The 18,479-nt window shown below is 29.1% G+C and overlaps 2 protein-coding genes across 2 annotated transcripts; one reads left to right on the plus strand and one right to left on the minus strand.

Moving 5' to 3' along the window:
- Window positions 1–1,625: 1,625 nt before the first annotated feature.
- LOC130901491 (acylphosphatase-2) lies at window positions 1,626–3,911 on the plus strand. The gene is made up of 3 exons (XM_057812920.1): window positions 1,626–1,841; window positions 2,215–2,341; window positions 3,561–3,911. The coding sequence occupies exons 1-3, from the start codon at window positions 1,742–1,744 to the stop codon at window positions 3,673–3,675; spliced, it is 342 nt and encodes a 113-aa protein (XP_057668903.1). The 5' UTR covers window positions 1,626–1,741; the 3' UTR covers window positions 3,676–3,911.
- A 5,466-nt stretch (window positions 3,912–9,377) lies between these two features.
- Window positions 9,378–18,431, minus strand: LOC130901415 (exportin-1). The gene is made up of 6 exons (XM_057812809.1): window positions 18,291–18,431; window positions 14,813–16,839; window positions 14,573–14,749; window positions 13,837–14,127; window positions 11,850–12,458; window positions 9,378–10,151 (listed from the first exon to the last, which is right to left on the minus strand). The coding sequence occupies exons 2-6, from the start codon at window positions 16,772–16,774 to the stop codon at window positions 10,005–10,007; spliced, it is 3,186 nt and encodes a 1,061-aa protein (XP_057668792.1). The 5' UTR covers window positions 16,775–16,839; window positions 18,291–18,431; the 3' UTR covers window positions 9,378–10,004.
- Between the last annotated feature and the right edge of the window lie 48 nt (window positions 18,432–18,479).

Consider the following 18,479-nt stretch of genomic DNA (forward strand, 5'->3'; position numbering starts at 1 on the left):
CTAATGCCAATAGGGAGACTGTAGGAAAATTTCAACTCGTTTATAAAATTTATGTAAGATTGTGATTTTCTTTTAAGAATCCAATCCTTACACCACACAAAACGTGATTTTCTTTTCTTTTTGGTCAAAACAAGCCAGGCTAGTGCAAGCGCTTCATCGTCTTCCATCACGAATGACTTGTTTTTCTTTAGAGTTTCTGCCGAGAACTCACGATCGACGCAGATATAGTAGATAAACTGCGCAAATGAACTGAACGGTTTGTTTGCGCAGTTTTATCGTTGCCGAGTATACCGGCCATAAGGCATTAATTTGTAATTTCAAATAAAATAATTAAAACGAGTTTATTTAAATTTAAAATTTAGGTTCTGAAAATATAGTTAAATTGATTGTAACAGTCACTAGGATCATAGAATATGGATAAATTGAAATTATAAATTATATGTTAAATAAACATTTAGAATATGGACAATTACTCAAAAATACTTATATTTTTATTCAAAAACTGAAAATTTGTGATTGTGTAAAGATGGTTTACATGACACATGAGATAGTTACGAATAGGGAATTTAGAGAAACATTTAAATAGTAGAAGAATAAGTTGAACATTAAGCTCTTTTGTTTTTTCTGTCTTTTGGGTAGTTTGGTCCATGAATGGTGTTGTTTGTTGCTTATTGAAAAGAGAAAGGGAGAATTTACAAATCCTACATGTGGAATTGAATATAAACTAAAGGTGAATTTTATTTATTGGTACCAATAAATGGAGCACTACACATGTGTCGATAAGTACCTAAAAATTTTGAATTATCTTCTTACCGCAGCTCAAACGGGTCACAACCACACTTCTGAACTTTCGTCTCACGATCATAATGATCAATATCTCACTATATAACCATAAAGCCATACTTCAATAAACAATGTTCCGGTATGACATCTATTCTCGAAACGCATCAACAATATGGCCGACGCCTTGTTGTTATGACTGCTCAATAGATGGTGTTCGCGTCGCGTCGCTCTGACAGGGCCTCTTGCTCTAGGTTGGTAATTCCTTGAATTTAATTGATCTGATATTCAATTTCCTCTGGTTGTTGGATCTTACTCCATATTCAGAACCTCTAAAAATGTTCTTTGAGCTCATAATAATATTTTATTCTTCAGATATAACTATTCCATATTTTTTATATGTTTATTGCTGCATTATTTTCCTTTTCCAAGTGTTTTCAGAACCAAAACATATTTTGATTCTTTGGATAGTCTTCTTCCAATTCCAATCAACATCTCTCTTTTGTTCATTGTCTGTTGTTTTATTTCTTATATAGATTTGTCAATTTTTTTAACTTCTCGACTCCACCGTTTATTGTTTAACTACTTTTTTTTATTTGTTGTTATGCTTACTGCTTCACATGTATACAGAATTCTATACCATATACATATTTTTCCTCAAATCAATGATCTACTCTTTTGTACAAAAATATGATATTGTTTTTATTTCATTGGAATGTATATATCATTTAGACATTTTGTCTAAGAAAAAATTCATTATATTTCGGTCTATCCGATCCTGGCAATTAATATTTTAGATCCCTCTGATGGAGCAATAAGCAAAAATTAATTGGTTGCATAACATCCAACAATTGTTTTCAGTGGTTAAAAATAGTACATACCAATGATTGTTCCTTAAATATATTTCAGTATCAGCATTAGACACCTACAGTTTGAATTGATTGAAAATTTCTCTCTTCCAATGTCGGTTGGTATACAAAACAGGGCTTATTTAGAACAAAATATGAATTTCGTTGATCCTTTAGTATCGGTCGAGTTCGAGGTTTTTGGAAAAGTACAAGGTAAGTTCTTCAGATCAATTCAGTAGTTTATCTAACGTTATAAAAAATAGATAATATGAAACTTTTACAGTGTTAGAATAATACCTAGTCCCTAATAACTTCTAACGCAGGGCAACTTAAATTTAGGAATAAGAAATAAGTACTATAGGTACTATTCAAATATAATTCTAAGGAAATATTTGACATTATTGAAATATATTGATGGTACTTCTTACTTATATTAAATTGAAAATAGTCCTCTCTAGATCGATTCACTTTCCATTACCTAATATATTTATCTATGTAAGTAACTTTACATTGTTTAATAATCAATTTTTTACTAGTAGTACTTTCTTTAAGAGAATGAAATGAAATTATCATCAATTCATTGTAGGTGTATCTTTACCGAAATATTGCAAAGATATGTGTGAACAATTAGGGGTCAGTGGTTGGGTGAAAAATACTAAAAAAGGAACAGTTCAAGGAAAGCTTCAAGGAGTTAAATCGAGCATTGATCAAATGTAAGTGAATTTTATTTTTTACCAGCTATTAGATATATCCTATTCCACCAGATTTAAATACATAAGATTTTTTTGACTACAGAATAAATTCTATAAATAATCTTAGTTTATTGAAACGAATGAAAAAGTTCATTAACTTGAAACTTGTTTGGCATGTTTAAAGAAACTTGAATAACAAAAATAATTCCTCAAACTGCACAAAATTAATATCATTATATTATCATATATATCATATATATTTTGAATTTAAATGAAATTAGGTTATATCCAATTTTTTAGTATGTATAATGTGCTTTATTTTGGAGGGTTTTGAAATGCATGGAATTGAGATTATTTTCAAAATATCATAATTATTAATATATTATTTAAAGGCTTTACCATAAACCTCAACATTACCTCCAATTAGAATTCCATTCCATTATATTTATTTGATCTAATGACCGATTCATAAACATGGATTTCTATTTGCCGTTGACGTTTGCTGTTACAAAATTAAAAACATTTAAATACATAAGACCATTCATAGTTGCCGTTTGACGTGGCTGTATGCCATTGGTGACTTTCAACATAACGAATATTATCTTTTCCCGTCGACCCTTCGTAGCAATAGAAAATAACCAATCACATCCGTTTGTGTTTATCATGTTTGTCCCAATAAAAAAACATCTTTGTTATTTTTCATAATATCATCCATAAACGGATTACGAACAAAAACAAAAATATCACAGCAAAAAGCAGTCCACACGCCAAAAATAATAATAAAAGTTTTAGGTTAACGATCAGCAACGAATACGGTGTAGAATTTGCTACGAACGTCAAACGGCAAACGTCATCCGCGAACGGCAACGGAAAGTCAAGTTTATGAATCGGCCTTAATTCATAATTGATAACATTGGGCACTTCCAAATAAGTATGAAAAAACAATGATCAAAATTTATTTCATAATATTTATTTTATAGTAACACACAATTCTTTATCAGTAATGTTCACAACAACAAATATACTTTCATTAATAAAAAAACAACGATAATATTTACGATATATATAAACAGAACTTTGCAACTCGTTTTTGGGCTTAAAGCCAAATCGAATCTTATTTATTTCTAATACGTTTATAGCTGAACGTTTCTTTACACTTCAAGCGATGAATAATATATACGGGAAGATACAAAAGTAGTTCCTTATATTTACCAATCTTTCCTATATTTTTATTTTATAGGATACACTGGTTAACAAATGCAGGTTCGCCTGGTAGTCAAATAGAAAAGTGTGAACTTAGCAATTGGCAAAATCTTGCAAGACCAGACTACAAAGGATTTCAAATTAGGTTTTAAGATTTTTTTTTATAGAAAAGGTTAATTACTTGATGAGCTTCTATATTTCACCTATGAGCTAGATAGTAGAGCTTGAAAAAAAATAGTAGATCTAAGCTATTTTCTAAGTAGGTTAATTCTGGAAGTTCATTTTAATTATTTTTTATATAAGTTTCATAAGAATCTACTCTAAGCTACACTAAAAAGTTTGTTATGTATGTGTTAGATTTTTATCAATAAATAATTTTTTGTTGCAATCGTAGTTTTCTTTATCTACTCAAAAAAATCAAAGAAATACAAATTTGTGATTTTTTTTAACATCGACGATATAGAAATCTAATAAAGGTAGACAAAAAATAATGTTTTTATTGAATATAAATAACGCAAAATCGTATATATGAAATGTGATGGATGAAATTTGTTTTTTCAAATTTATTTTTTAAAAATGGCAGTGCTGAGGAAAAATCTGTTAGAACAATGTTAAAGGCATTATTTGAAATCATCCAATGGTCATTGAAGATATTTTAGAAACTTTTTAATATTCGTAAATAAATTGTGAAGAAAAGAAAAAAAAAATACTATTGCTATCCAGTACAAAACAAGTTTATTTTAAACTTTGAAAAATATAAATGACATAACTAATCAATGTCTAGTATACAGTATGAGCAAGAAAGTAGCATAAAGTTTTTTATCATCAATTATATGGAAAAAAGTTTATAAAAAGTATTGGTTGGAATGGATAGTCATTTAAGGAACACCTCCAGTTTTGGCCAAAATTGACATATTAAATTGTTGGTGAAGACTAAAATTCAACATTTCAACTTTTATGAAGTTTCAATGAAAGATGTGGGCCAAGTTAAAATGAAAAACTTTATTGGTGGAATTAATGAGCAAACTTTTGACTTGAAAAAACAACCAATGAACAAACTTTTGACTTAAAAAAACAACCAAGAAATCAGTGTTAACGGCCACAAATGTGACGTTTCAATATCATGAAAATCTATGACCCCAAGAAAGTTGAAGTTTATATACTTGCTGACAATTATTCAATTTTATTAATTATGGCTAATTATCCATATGGATGACTTCGAACTGTTCTAAGAAACAATATTTGTAAATTTTGTTTATATAATTTGAAAAATGAAATACTTATTTTTAATAATAATTTGAATGGTATTACTTCTCATTTCATACCTGCTAACATATAGTTTAGTTAGTTAATTAAGAAACAACAAATATATATGATACTTGAATTTTAAATAACTTTTTCCCAGGAATAGTTATAAAAAAAGGTTTCTATACGATACCAGCTTTTTCAGTGTATGTTGATGGATCTAAAGCTATTGCCAATCAAAAATAATCGAATATATTAAATTCACGAATGCCAACTTGCACCGTGATCTCTATCCACCGTTTAAAATAACAGGCCGTTAAAATTCAAACATCGGTTTAAATCATAATCGCTTGCATCGTATTTAATACGGTTCAAGTTTATGTTATGTCACCGATTTGGGGAAATTTTTTTAAAAATTAAATGGATTGGTACAAATACCTTCATATCATACATTTTAAGGTTCAACGAGCAGTTTTTCGAATTTTTCTTTTATATTTCAAGAGTTTCTTGTGAAATTCACCTAATACAATGAATACAAAACGAGTAAGATCATCAAATTTTTCTTCTGATGGATAAATACATCTAATTAATATTAACGCAAAATTTATAACCATTATTTTTTTATTGTCTCGTCATTGTATATGGTAAAAAAGTGCAAAATAAAATTCCAGGATAATTATATTGAACAAGGCAATGACAGTTTCTCGACAAAAAGTAAAAATCATGAGATATAGGAGAATTTTTTTTAACCTTTAATGATGAGAATTAATAGAATAAAGCCGGAGTAATGTTATAAATTCAAATTTAAATAAAAAAAGTTGTAGTGGAGATCTGTAGAATTCAAAGAAATTATCTAGTTACTTTCTTGGAATAAGTGACTATTTTGTTTACTAAATCTATGTACAGATCAACCACTAGTAAGTTTTTCTGATATAATCATTCAAAAACAAACTGATTTTAAATGTATAAACCATCCTAGTAGTACCAGTAAATTTCTTAATATCTCATTGTAAAAATATGAGAAATTCGGATCAAAGCACAATACACCTCAAAAATAATGGGATATCTATAAAATCCTATTATTCGCAAGTCAATTTGAACTCTACCAAGGATCATAGGATATTACAGTGAAAATATAATAAGGAAGTTAATCTATGGCTACTAGAAGAAAATGTGAAATCCATATGAGACTATCCTCAATTTGCTCCAAAATTTTTATAATTGTTGGCTTTTAAACTCTGAACCTTATAAAAAAAAGAAAAATTATCTGTATTTCTAAAATGATCCGCTCTATTATGTACTCCTGGGAAATCCCATATCTACATCTCCAGAAAATCAAAATCATCTTCATTTATGTCTTCTGCAGCTTTTACTGCTGTCGTTTTTGATATTCTTTTAACACAGTAAACCAAAAAAATGTCTTGATACTTGTAGACAGTAATATTTTGTAATACCAATAGTGATAATTATTATTTTTCTACACAAAATTACCCGAGTTATAGGTTAGAAACTGTTTAACTAAAAATTAAATCAGTTAAACTCCCAATTTTGGGGGTTTAATATGATAGTTTAAAGACGTTTAATCATTGTTAACCTTAAGGTGCAAGTGGACATAAAAGGTTTTAACTTTAGTACTTAAATATTTAGTTCACATATATGTAAGATTTACAACTTATTTTCACTTACTTAATCAGATCAAGGTCCAACGCTCTTGAGGGGGTTAACTAAGTAATAAAACCAAAAACAAAGTAATTTAGATGATAACATAATTGGAAGTGGATCTCTTTTTTATGTTAAAAGTGGTAGTTTAGATGTAATTAATACTTTATAGAAATTATTTTTGAAAGTAAGGAACGTCTATGAAAAAGTTGTATTGGAATCAGCTTTTATATTCTGTAATATTGCTCTTCAAATCCTCATATAATAAGTAAAATTTTTGCATTGATTTGTGAAACGAGTTATTAGCTTCTATTTTGAGGGTAGCATTGGGAAGTTTAGGAATAAAATGAAAGATAAATTTCTATAAATATTTATTTTATTAGAAAACAATCGCTTTCAACGATATAATAAACATAACTGTTTCTAATGATTTCACCTAAAATCAATTAATACATACCATTAACAGTCAATCTTGCACACAAACAAAAAAATGCATTCCATTGTTTTTTCTTCAATTTTATCTCAATTACAAAACATGTGTTTTGTGCTTATTTAGCAAAATTATTTAAAATGTGTGAAATTAGCTAGTTATTAAAATATTTTTGTACATTTCGTTTTCTGCCGGTCCAACTAACTAATTTTCCGAAGTCCCCTAATTATACATTCAAATTGGAAATGAAGGGGGTACAAAAATGAGGATTAAAATAATTCATATATTTGAGCAGTAATCAATGTTTGAACTTCAGCGACATGTTAGAATAAATACAGATGGGAGTTTATCAAATGAGTACCATTGAAAGATTTAATGGAATCCAGATATATATTGGTAGGCCTCATCATTCAATTACAATAGAGGTTGAAAAATAAAGATGAGAAAATCCATTCTTGGGGGCTCTAAGCAAAAAGCTTAAATTAGTTGATTTGAAAATTTGTAGCAAGTAGAAGAAAAAATTGTACAATAGAAATCGATTATGTAATTAGGTATTATATTAAACAAATATCCTGGAGACGAGGATCATATTTACCTAAAGAGCCAATCTTGAAGATCCAAATCCATTGCTAGTTAGAAACAAATAGAAATTCAGGATTTTGAAGAAAAAAAAGGATTTTAATTATGTATTAGAAATTATTTCGTTAATAAACAGTTACATTAATAATTTTTTTCATTACTTAGAGAACTTACAATAATAAATTTTGAAACATTTTAGACATAAAGAAGGTAACGTAAAATGTGAGAAAAGTATTTTTGTTGAAAAATCATGATGATTTGAGTCAATAAAAACAAATTTGAAAATATTTTGAAGTTAATTAGTTAATAAACAAGTGGTGGAAAAATTTCTACTCATTAATCATAAAGAGTTGACACAATGTTTAAAAATTGTATGTCAATTTATAATTTTTTATTAGCTGAAAAAATTATCAAACCAAGTTTTGGAAGTTTAATGATCCGATCTTATAAAGTGGACATATTCAAAATTCACAACAAAGTATAACAGGTTATTTAAACAATTTTATTAAATAACAATCGCTTAACATATTTAAATATTCATTTTAAAACTTATTTCCTGCAAAAATCATAGTTCGCTTGCATTTTTAATAGTTACCTTTTTTTATTATTTTATGAAACATACTTGTTTTAGATGCAAAAATTCAGTCATGGAGACCTATTTTCAACGTTAAATCAAAATTATCAATAACTGGGTAGAAAATCAGGTTGGATTTCTTTATTAAACATCTTTTTCTAAAATTATTTTTCTCAAATTTCTTGTTGATAGGTTTTTAAAGATTTGCCAACACTAAGTAAAATGTGGAAATTTTTTAAATGTTGAATACATTTTCCTACGCGTCGTTTTGGAACAAATGAACTACTGTACCAATTTTTACAATCTTTATCTCGATGTTTTACCATTTACAGCTAAAATACCATTCTCCTCGGTTCCCCAAAAATAAAGTAAAATTCCATCAATTTTTTTCTGGTTTGTATTATCAAAAATTGCATCAGTCAGTAAATTTAAATTTATACACACAATTAAAGGTATAACTATTTATTTAGATCCCTCTTCGCTAAATGTTATAGTAAATCTTACTTTCAATATTTCAAAAATTTGTAGATACTATTTTTCGTTTCCAGGGGATTTTGTGAAATATAGTCAGAACTAAAAAAAATTTGTGGTATTAGAATCGTTTGATCATTTGCAAAAACATTTTGTATATGGTTCATTCCAATTTATTAGTTTTAACTATCTTCCATAATGTTTCAATTGTTGATGTGCACAGATTATATCGCACAAAACATGCCTGGAAACTTGCCGCACTCATATGGATTTGTAAAAGAATTCTAAATAAATTTCTATTTACCAATACAATCTCTTAAAAGGTATTGATTATTGTGAATAGTAGTTTATGGTGACCACAATTCATCCCTCAAAAATTGAAAATACATGTAGCTATTCTAAATTTAGTCTCTTGGACTTTGTATCAAACTATTTTGGACAAAAGCATTAAAGATAAAGTAGGCCACTTTAGGATATTTGGAGTTTTTTTTTCAAGATTTTTAAAGTGAATTTAGTTATATTAATGAAATTTTTTCTCTAGTCAGTAATAAAGTTTTCACAGTATGTTTTATAGCGAATAAAATTCATAAGAGAGAAACTAAATCAAGTTTTTATTTAATTATTATTTCTATAACAAATTAGTGTTTTAATCATATATATATATATATATATATATATATATATATATATATATATATATATATACAAAATGTCATCATCAAACATTTTACTAACCCAGCGCACGTATTGAAACGAGTACAAGATGACCAAACAATTTTTTGGTAGTTATTTACAACTTACACATTTTGTTATGAAGACAAAATCTGGTTGATTTTTACGCCATATCGACAAAATCTATCTATGTTCCAAATATAAAATTAAGGAAATCACACAAGTTGAAAAAACTTCTCTTTAATATGTGGATTATTTTCTTATAAGGGACTTCGAAGAAAAATATAATAATTTACTTAAACCCGACAAAACAAGAGAAAAATTTAAAAATTACCCTCCTAAATCCACACGCAATCTATTTAAGTCAAAAACAAATTAGTTGTAAAAAAATATATAAAAATGTTTTTTTTTAAAAAGCGTCTTAATATTAAGAAAATGGACCGCACAAAACACATTTACACTGGTATATGCTCAAAACCAGAAATATGATGATACAAATAGAAAAATATCGATCTAAGTATCCCACTGAAATGTATCAATCATTCAAAGTTTATTACAAATTTTCTTAATTTATAAAAAAAATACTATGCAAATATAGATTATGGCTTCTCAATTACCAAGGAAAGTTTTCCTAGGACGAATAAGTCGTCATTTCCAAAAATATTTCATTTTTATTCAAAGTTTTCACAATTTTGGAGTGTTTACATAAGAAATATTCGATTCCCCTATTTTTCTAGTCAAATCTAGAAATAATTTTGTACATAAACTTCGTAATTAGTGATTTTTCCAATGGGACACAATGTAAGTTTTTTTTTAATTACACAGTTTACTATTTAATAGCGAGATAGTTGTTAATCTTGCATCTCTTCGGGAACTTCGTGTGGATTGAGAATACCTGGTACTGACAGTTCGATACGTCGTTTTTCAGCTTGAGCCAATTCCAATGCCTTCTCCCTTTCATCCAAATACAAATCTGAATCATCTTCACCGGTGTATTCCTGAAAATCAAATGTTGATCCATTACTCGGCACAAAAAAGATATTTCAATTTTAAAAATAGCTAGTCATATATGGAAAGCATTTTTGAATGATTTGCTCTAGATCTGTCCTCTCTACTGTGTTTTGTAGCATGCTGGGTTAGGTACTAGTTGTTTTTATTGTGTACTACAAGTAGAGTATCAAATGAATGGAGTGGACAAAAAAAATAATAACAGAGGTGATTGAATTGTACAGAGAAAGATTCTGTCTATGGAAAATAGAGGATAAAACGTAATTCAACAATATTGAAGTTCTCAAATGCAAGTATTTCATTAAATCCTCTCTTTCATCCTTGCGAAATGAAATTCTTGAAGCAAATACGTGTCCATATGGATTTCTTTCTAATACCAATTTTGTTCTATGTTTTTTTGTATTTCCACCATGCGTAAACCCAGTAGTGCTACTCTTTTTTTCTCTCATCCATTTTCAAGATTTTCACACTACTGTCGTTACTATTTGTCTTTTCGTCATTAACTAACATATTTGTCATCCGACACATCAGACTTGGCAGTCCGAAGTACAACTAGATGGTTTTTTAGATGGCAATGACAGTTTTGGTTCATGAGAGATCAGATTTGTAAAATGGAATGACAGATCATTCGAAAATCTCCTCTGTATATGCCTAGCTATTGCAAGCAAATCATTATTATATAGAGGTAGAAATATAACTTTACGAAAAAATTTCTACAATTATTGTAAAAGATACAGATTTAATAAACCAAATCTTAGATTCAATTAGAGGACCTATTATAATAGCACTAGCAGCTTTAAATCTTATTTCTCATTTTATTTTGATTCAACATCGTTCCATATTTCAATGGGTCCAAAAGATAGCTCATGTAAACTGTTAAGAGTATTATTAAAGAAACAAGTATCAATCAAAATTACTTTATTGGATTAATGGCAGGGCTGTTAGCTAACTAAAGCATTTTGGTATTTGCCTTATGCAGTTAAGAATTGTTCCATTTCATTCTAAAAAAGAAGTGAAAGATACTTGTGGTACTAACACGTGAGCATTAAGATAACCATGATGGAGGGTCCTATATCATTAATGATTCGCCATTATATCCATAACAAATAGGCACAATCTGGAATCATTACATTTGTCCACCAGTGGTCTTCTCAGTTCAAATGATCTCTTGTTATTTTAGTTAATATACTGGGGTTTAATGGTGATCTAGCTGCAGGCAAATTGGATCTCAAATAGAGAATAAATACGCATATAGAAGTGAAGTTATCAATTTTAAATTTTGGCCAAGTTTCTAATAAATTTTGTATTGACAGGAAGTGAAAGCTCAATGATGAATGTAAAGTGAAACCAAATAGGAGACAGCAACAAACTGGTTGGAAACTCGAATAAAATATTTTGATAATAGATGCTAGAGATCTTTTTCTACCAAATTTTTGCTTAACAAGTATCTAGAATTTTTCTTTAATCTATGCTACCTCTTTTTAGACTCCCTTTAACTTCTATATGCTCCATTATTGAACTGTATTGTTATACAAGAATAATCCTCATATTTCTCCAGTTGATTTTTTTTAATATATTCAAACAACCAAAAATTGTGTATCCTTAAAAAAGATTGGAGTGGCCCAGTCATACAGAAAAATATAAATGAATGAACTTTCAAATATATATAAAAATAGGTATTGACTTACTCTAATTTGGACCAAGAAGTCTCTCAGATGTTCCTTGAAGTGAGGTATGTTTTGATCTAAATTGAACATCCCTTGTACTGTAATCTTAATCTGGTTGTCAGTAAGATGTGGAAAGGCAGATTTCAACAAAGTGGCCGTGAACTCTTGTATGTACAAAACATTATCGGGATTAGGACCTAACTGACAATTCACCCCTCCCATTTCTACCAAAGAAAATATGTATGCTAAAATAGTAGCATGCATGGACAATCCTGAAGAATGAGATGTATCAGTAACCACTGAAAATATGTGTTGTAAAATGTCAGTCAAATAAGTTTGATAGAAACTGGGCGCTGCAGCTTCGTGTTGTTCAATATTTTGTAATAGTTTCAACAAAATTTGTAGACCGATATCGGCGACGTTCCTCATTGTGTGTTTAAATGCCCATATGATGCTGTCTAATACTAATTTGAATTGTGTAGGTGGGATATTAAGGAAGGCGGCGAAACAGTGATTATTTACTGCTTGAAGAAGTAAAAAGAAGTTCGTGCGGTGTTCTGGGTATTCTTCAAAATCTTTGTTGATCATCTCCAGTGTGCATTCAAATATCGCATCAAATATTTTCGGAACCTGCAAACAAAATAAGAATATTTGCAAAATTAAAGTAATATTTCTTATTCCTATTCATCCTATAAACATTCTAAACTAAAACTACTGATTTTTGTACCATTTTAAGCATTTAAAGCCTGGTTCACTATAATATGAACAAGGTAGAGATTTAAAATCTGTATGTCTAAAGAGGAATCCTTCTGAAATATACTTTTACTTTTTAGAACACATTACTGCAGTATTTATGAATGATATGTTTATATATCAACATTAATGAATAACAAATTATAATCATAAAGATGACATTAAAACTTTTAGTTCGGCTGTAATGTAAGAGTAATGCAAAATAAAAACCAACTTGACATAAATTTGTTGAGAATATAGATTTATCAATTAATATTATTCATATATATGGGTACTACATGCAGCTCTTCTAGGCCCATAGCTTGGAAATGATTCCTTTCCGCTCTCTCCTATTTTTTGCTCCATTTTCCAGTCCTGATTTCGTTTCGCTTATAGGTCTTCCATAATATTTTCCTTGGTTTTCCTTGTTGTATTTCCATAATTTTTTTTGTTGCTCTAAAATCTGGCATTCTCTGTTTGTGACCCAGCCACTCCCTCCTTTTTAACCCCCTAGTATCCTCCTGAGTATTTTCCTTTTCCATATCTAACTTCTCTTCTTCTCTTTGTCATCCATGCTTCTAGATTTCCTCCCTCGTCACCGTCTTGATAACCGCCCCAATATATACATAACTTTGAACTTGTTTTAAACTCATTTTCTGCATTCAGTTGTATTCGATTTATCTTTGTTGACTCGTAGATTCACTGTCTGTCATTTCTATGAAGGCTCTGCAAATTTCCTTAACTAGTCTTACGATTTTGAAATGATTACCACATAGTCTGTGTATGTAAGTAGTTATGATGTCCTTGTTTTTAAAATCCCTGTTTTGTTCAAACCGATTTTACATAATATCCATTCCAATATTATATTGAACACTGTAATGGATCTCCCTGTTTTAATTGTTTTGTTTTTGTATGTCATTTTGGTAAGAATTGTTACCATTGTTGGAATGTTAAGATTGTTCATCTAGCTGTACAAATAATTTCTATTGACAATACCACAAGCTTTTTGGAAATCCATGAAAACTAAGTAAATTTTCAGTTCATATCCATACTCCATTCTTTACGAGCCTCACTGTGCGGCAAACGCAATATTATTCATAGAAATAAAGAATTTAAAATTTACTTATATAAAAATAAACGGACATTGAATTTATGTACATATTGAACGGTAACTATTTACATTCGGACTCTGTTATATATGTATAGTTAATGAACAAGAATGGTATTTCTATATGTATACAATTAATTAAAACTGATAATACAAAACAAAAATTACCTCTAATGTAATATCGCTTTTAAGTTTATTAACTATAATAGCGATAGCACTCAGCACTTCTGGTTCTCTTGCTATAGGAACCGGGGTTCTTTGATAATCAAATAAAACTGCGTCTAAAAATGGAGGAATGAAACTTTCGAGCACCATTGTATTGTCGTCCGATACAGATATCCAATCAGATATTAATTTCAATGTTTCTTTTTTGACAGCCCTCATAGATTTTATTAAAGGCTGTTTCATCACGGTTTCACCATTAAGTTGAATAGCTGCCGTTATGTTTTCAGACATAACCTGAAATGATAAATCATGAATAACATTATCAAATTAGAAACGGAAAAACTTTGCTAACTATTTATTATTGTACAGCTATTTCGAGACTGACAGTAAACATTGAAATGATCCATTGTGCAATGAGGAGAATTGTTTTTCAAGTGACGATTTATATCTTTATTGTATGAGTCCTATTAAAATGTATACCGTAAAATTTATATGAGGGCAGACAACAGTATAGATCTTTCCAGATTTACAACTATAATACAAGATTTGGTTATCGATATAGAAAAACTCAAGATTACTGAAGGGTTACTGGATAATATAAAATAACAGGTAAGATAAACTAAAACCGTATATTTAGAAAAAATGCAAAAGGGGTTAGGAACATTAACCGTCAAATTATGAATAAGATGAAGATTAATTTCAACAAAATTTGTAAAATATTTTTACAATAAAATATTACCTTATACACATTCAACATATCCAAATATATACGACCTAATTGCATCACATAAGCATGATTTAAGGTCTTACAAGCTCGAACATTGGTCTTCAATATACTTGCTAACTGTTTGACAATTTCTATTTCTTTTAAAATGTCAACGTTCTTACTAGCCTGACTAATGATATCATCCCAAACCTGAAAGTATGAAATAATATCAAGTTTCCACCTGTGATGCCTAATAAAAATTAATTAAATTACCTGATTAGGTAACAACATATATTTTTCGATCAGAGCCTCTTGTGATGGTGTATCATTTTGAGCAGATATCATGTAACCAACAGCTTCATAGAATGTGTGAACTTGTTGTTGTTGAAGATCGCAAATGATAGTCGAAATGGACGCCAGTATATCTTCAATGAATGGACAAGTTTCTGATATTTGTGTTGTCACAAAGTGCCTCTTACATTTCATAGCAATTTTAATAAAAGTATCACAAGCCATATCCTGCACTCCATCATGTGTTTCATGCATAAATTCAAATAATTTATTTACAACAGTTTTCAAAAATTTCCAATGAGCTCTTAGAAACCTCGGATACTGTCCAACAACGTACATAATATTGGAAGCAATAATAGCTTTGTTGTCCTTTCCACGTTTTTGTTCACAAAGTCCTAACAAATCTTTAATAACAGTTACCAGAAATCGTTTTTCATCTTCTTCGTGCATTGCACCAGATATACTACCAATAGCCCAACAAAGAGTGTTCAAATTCTTCCAGGACCATTCACTACCATTCACTTGATTCTGTAATTTATTAGTCATAATACGCTCTGTATCTGGACAGTCTAAATGTGTAAGATACACTAGGGTCTCCCTCATATTTTTATATAAATTAATTGAATCCGTATCTTTCATAAATTCTCTTACAACCTCACCATTATCATTTTCCACTACAAGCACCTCCTCTGGTTTAGCCATTCGAGAAATCATAATATATCTAACTTTATTTAGAACTTCCTTATAAAAATCTTGAGAAAAATTGTTGTAGCCTTCACTTTTTTCTAGGCAAAGTCCTACGCTGCGGTGGGATGTTTCTCGATATAGCTGAGATGTTAAACTGTTCCAATATTCGAGGCAAATCTTGAAGATTTCCACTTCTTCTACTTCAGAAACGAGTACAAGATACTTTAAAGCCTTTTCCATCGTATTATAGGAGCTCTGGGCAATAGTAGCACGATCTTTTAAAAATGTACAAAGGAACAAAGCCAAGTTTTGAATGAAATTTTGCTCTTGATCTTGTCCACAAGCATACGCTGTTTTAATATCAGTTTGAATTGGTAGCATCATTTCAATCTGTGCCATGGTTTCAGTAAATAATAAAATAAACATGTTATCATAATTTGTAACCTTAACACCAGCGATCTCTGTGAGACAATTTAAAGTAACATTCCGAAACATCGGTACAGGTAGAAATTTGAAAATTAATGTGTTAATAAGGTTAGTCTCAAATATATAACCGAGAGGAATCCAGTTCAAGAATCTAAGCAGTGTTTCTAATGTTGCATTGATTAATGGTGGATTCTGGGAGTTTTCAAGAACAAATTGACATAAATGAAATATTGCAGAAAATTCTGAACACATATTATCTTTTAAATGCTTTGCTTGAGTTTGTGTGATTTGGCCAGCAGAAAAATCAAATAACTCTTCACTCAGTAATTTTAAAATAATCATATTGTTTTGACACAAACTTTCATTTGTTTTACTTGCACCCACAATGTCCGTTATAAAAGTTTCCCAATTTTTAGGCCATTCTCTCTTTAATACCTGTACCAGTATCATGTTTAATTTATTAAGATAAGTTTTGTTGGCTTCCAAAACCTCAGGATCTGAACTAGTTTTGATAATCAATGAAACAATGTATTTTTTGATACCTTCACATTGATTCCGAGGCAACACTTTCCAACGAGTTTTTATTACTTGTTCCAAAATTTGTAAAGCATAATATTTTGTTTCTTGATTGGTAGAATATTCTAGAATCGTATCTACCCTTGTCCAAGCATCAGGATGTTCTTTCAGTGTTGTTAAAACTTCTTGTGCCATTCTTTGAGTTTCTCCATTTCCAGCATACATACTAACGACCACACTATCTAGGAGATTTATATCCAGCTTTTGGTTGAAATCCAGCAATGCTGCTGCTGTTTGATGTCCTAGTGCTGCCATTTTACTTATATTTAACTTTCACCCCTTTTGTTCACAAAAAATCAATCATTCCATCAATTGCGCCGCTAAAACAAATTTTACCATTATTATTTATATATTCATCAACCATTTTTAAAATGATCAATATAAAAGCAATGAAATGGTTGTTTGAATAAGTTTTAACCAATATTAGTATCACAAACTTCTAAATTTAACTGTTACAAATTATTTTTAAATCATAAATATCCAATTACAGATATAATTTCATTTGAGAAAATTTCAATTTCAACATCATATAAAAATTGACATCTTAAGACAGTAGAAAATATGCTCATCAACTAGGATTATAATGGGTGCAAATATAAAAAATAATGCCATAGTACAAATTAGTATTAAATTTTGCTATATGAAATTGAAAACACTATAATAACAATGAACAAATTAAACTAGAAAATCTAGTTGTATAAGGTTAAAAACCAATTAGACTGGAAACAGGAGAAATCCAATATCAACTGCAGGAATAGATGTTATTCCATTGGATATTCAAACCTAGATATAAAGAACAGAAAAAAAACTTGTCTAAATAACAAAAAAATAATGTATCTATTATTTAACATTTTAATCAAAATAAAACTTGAAATAAAAAGTGAATGACAATAGATGCATAGAGGATATTAATTTATCATTAATTATATAGGTAATAATGGCATAGATCAGAAAGTATCTAGACCCATATTAATATTTCCAAGTTTTTGACACTCCATGGATAAAATGCATCATCTGTGAATTATTTCAAAAAAATAGCTTAGAACTTTTAGTATTACATTTTAAAGCTTGTGTATCATATAGTTTTATTTATACTTGGGTTCTGAGTTTCTTGATTTATTTGTTATTTTGTTATATGGTTGATTTTATTCATTTTTGTCCTTTTATTTACTTTATATTTTATGAACTTTACAGCTTAAACATACAACTAATATTATCTTATACAGGGAAGCAATTTTACATATAAGTCTGAATGAATAGTTGTGACTTTCAAAGGTGAACAATCTCTCAGTATTTATGAAGAAATTATCCACAATTTATACTAATTCAATATGAAATTGGATGGTTTCAAATACATTTGAGAAAACATAACATTCTACTAACTGATAAAATCCATACAATTCTAAATGGTTTCTGCTAAGTAGAGTTGAATGCTTACATACATGAAGAATATATCTGAACATAAAAAAAGCCCATGTTGATTCATACTAAAGGTACTAAGTTGCCTCAATCACACTGCACACAAAACAAAACAGTTTAAAAGTAAGGTAACTGGGTATCAAATAACGTGCTTTATTAAGATAATAACGTTCGCATTGCTTAGGATTGAAGCTATGCATCCATTTCACTCAAACTTTTATGTAAAAAAATATTTGGATATGCTTAACCCCACAATTCCAAAATTTATTTTTAAATATATATATATAACAGTGAACTAATTAAAAATAATAAGAATTTACCGAATAAAAGATAAATATAAAGTTTTTCTTACTGTATATCCCTAATAAAGCGGATAAAACACCAAATTCAACAGCTCTCTCACAAAATTCTCACTACAAAAAGCGCAAAACCAAATACGACATTACAAAATGATGGCCGGCAAAGTAGAAACCTCACTTCCCACCAGTATCGGCGATCTTTGTTTACTGTCAAAACTGTCACACTTGTAAAATTATATTTA

This window comes from Diorhabda carinulata, chromosome X (genome assembly GCF_026250575.1).
Source record: "Diorhabda carinulata isolate Delta chromosome X, icDioCari1.1, whole genome shotgun sequence".
Taxonomy (NCBI): Eukaryota; Metazoa; Arthropoda; class Insecta; order Coleoptera; family Chrysomelidae; genus Diorhabda; species Diorhabda carinulata.

Excerpts from the sequence above, each read along its gene's own strand:
- LOC130901491 (XM_057812920.1), top strand. The coding sequence starts at position 1,742 with ATGTCGGTTGGTATACAAAACAGGGCTTATTTAGAACAAAATATGAAT. Across the intron at positions 1,842-2,214 it reads GGTTTTTGGAAAAGTACAAG|GTGTATCTTTACCGAAATAT; the intron begins GTAAGTTCTTCA and ends AATTCATTGTAG. Across the intron at positions 2,342-3,560 it reads AAATCGAGCATTGATCAAAT|GATACACTGGTTAACAAATG; the intron begins GTAAGTGAATTT and ends TTTATTTTATAG.
- LOC130901415 (XM_057812809.1), bottom strand. The coding sequence starts at position 16,774 with ATGGCAGCACTAGGACATCAAACAGCAGCAGCATTGCTGGATTTCAAC. Across the intron at positions 14,128-14,572 it reads ATATGTTGAATGTGTATAAG|GTTATGTCTGAAAACATAAC; the intron begins GTAATATTTTAT and ends TTATCATTTCAG. Across the intron at positions 10,152-11,849 it reads ACTTCTTGGTCCAAATTAGA|GAATACACCGGTGAAGATGA; the intron begins GTAAGTCAATAC and ends TTTGATTTTCAG.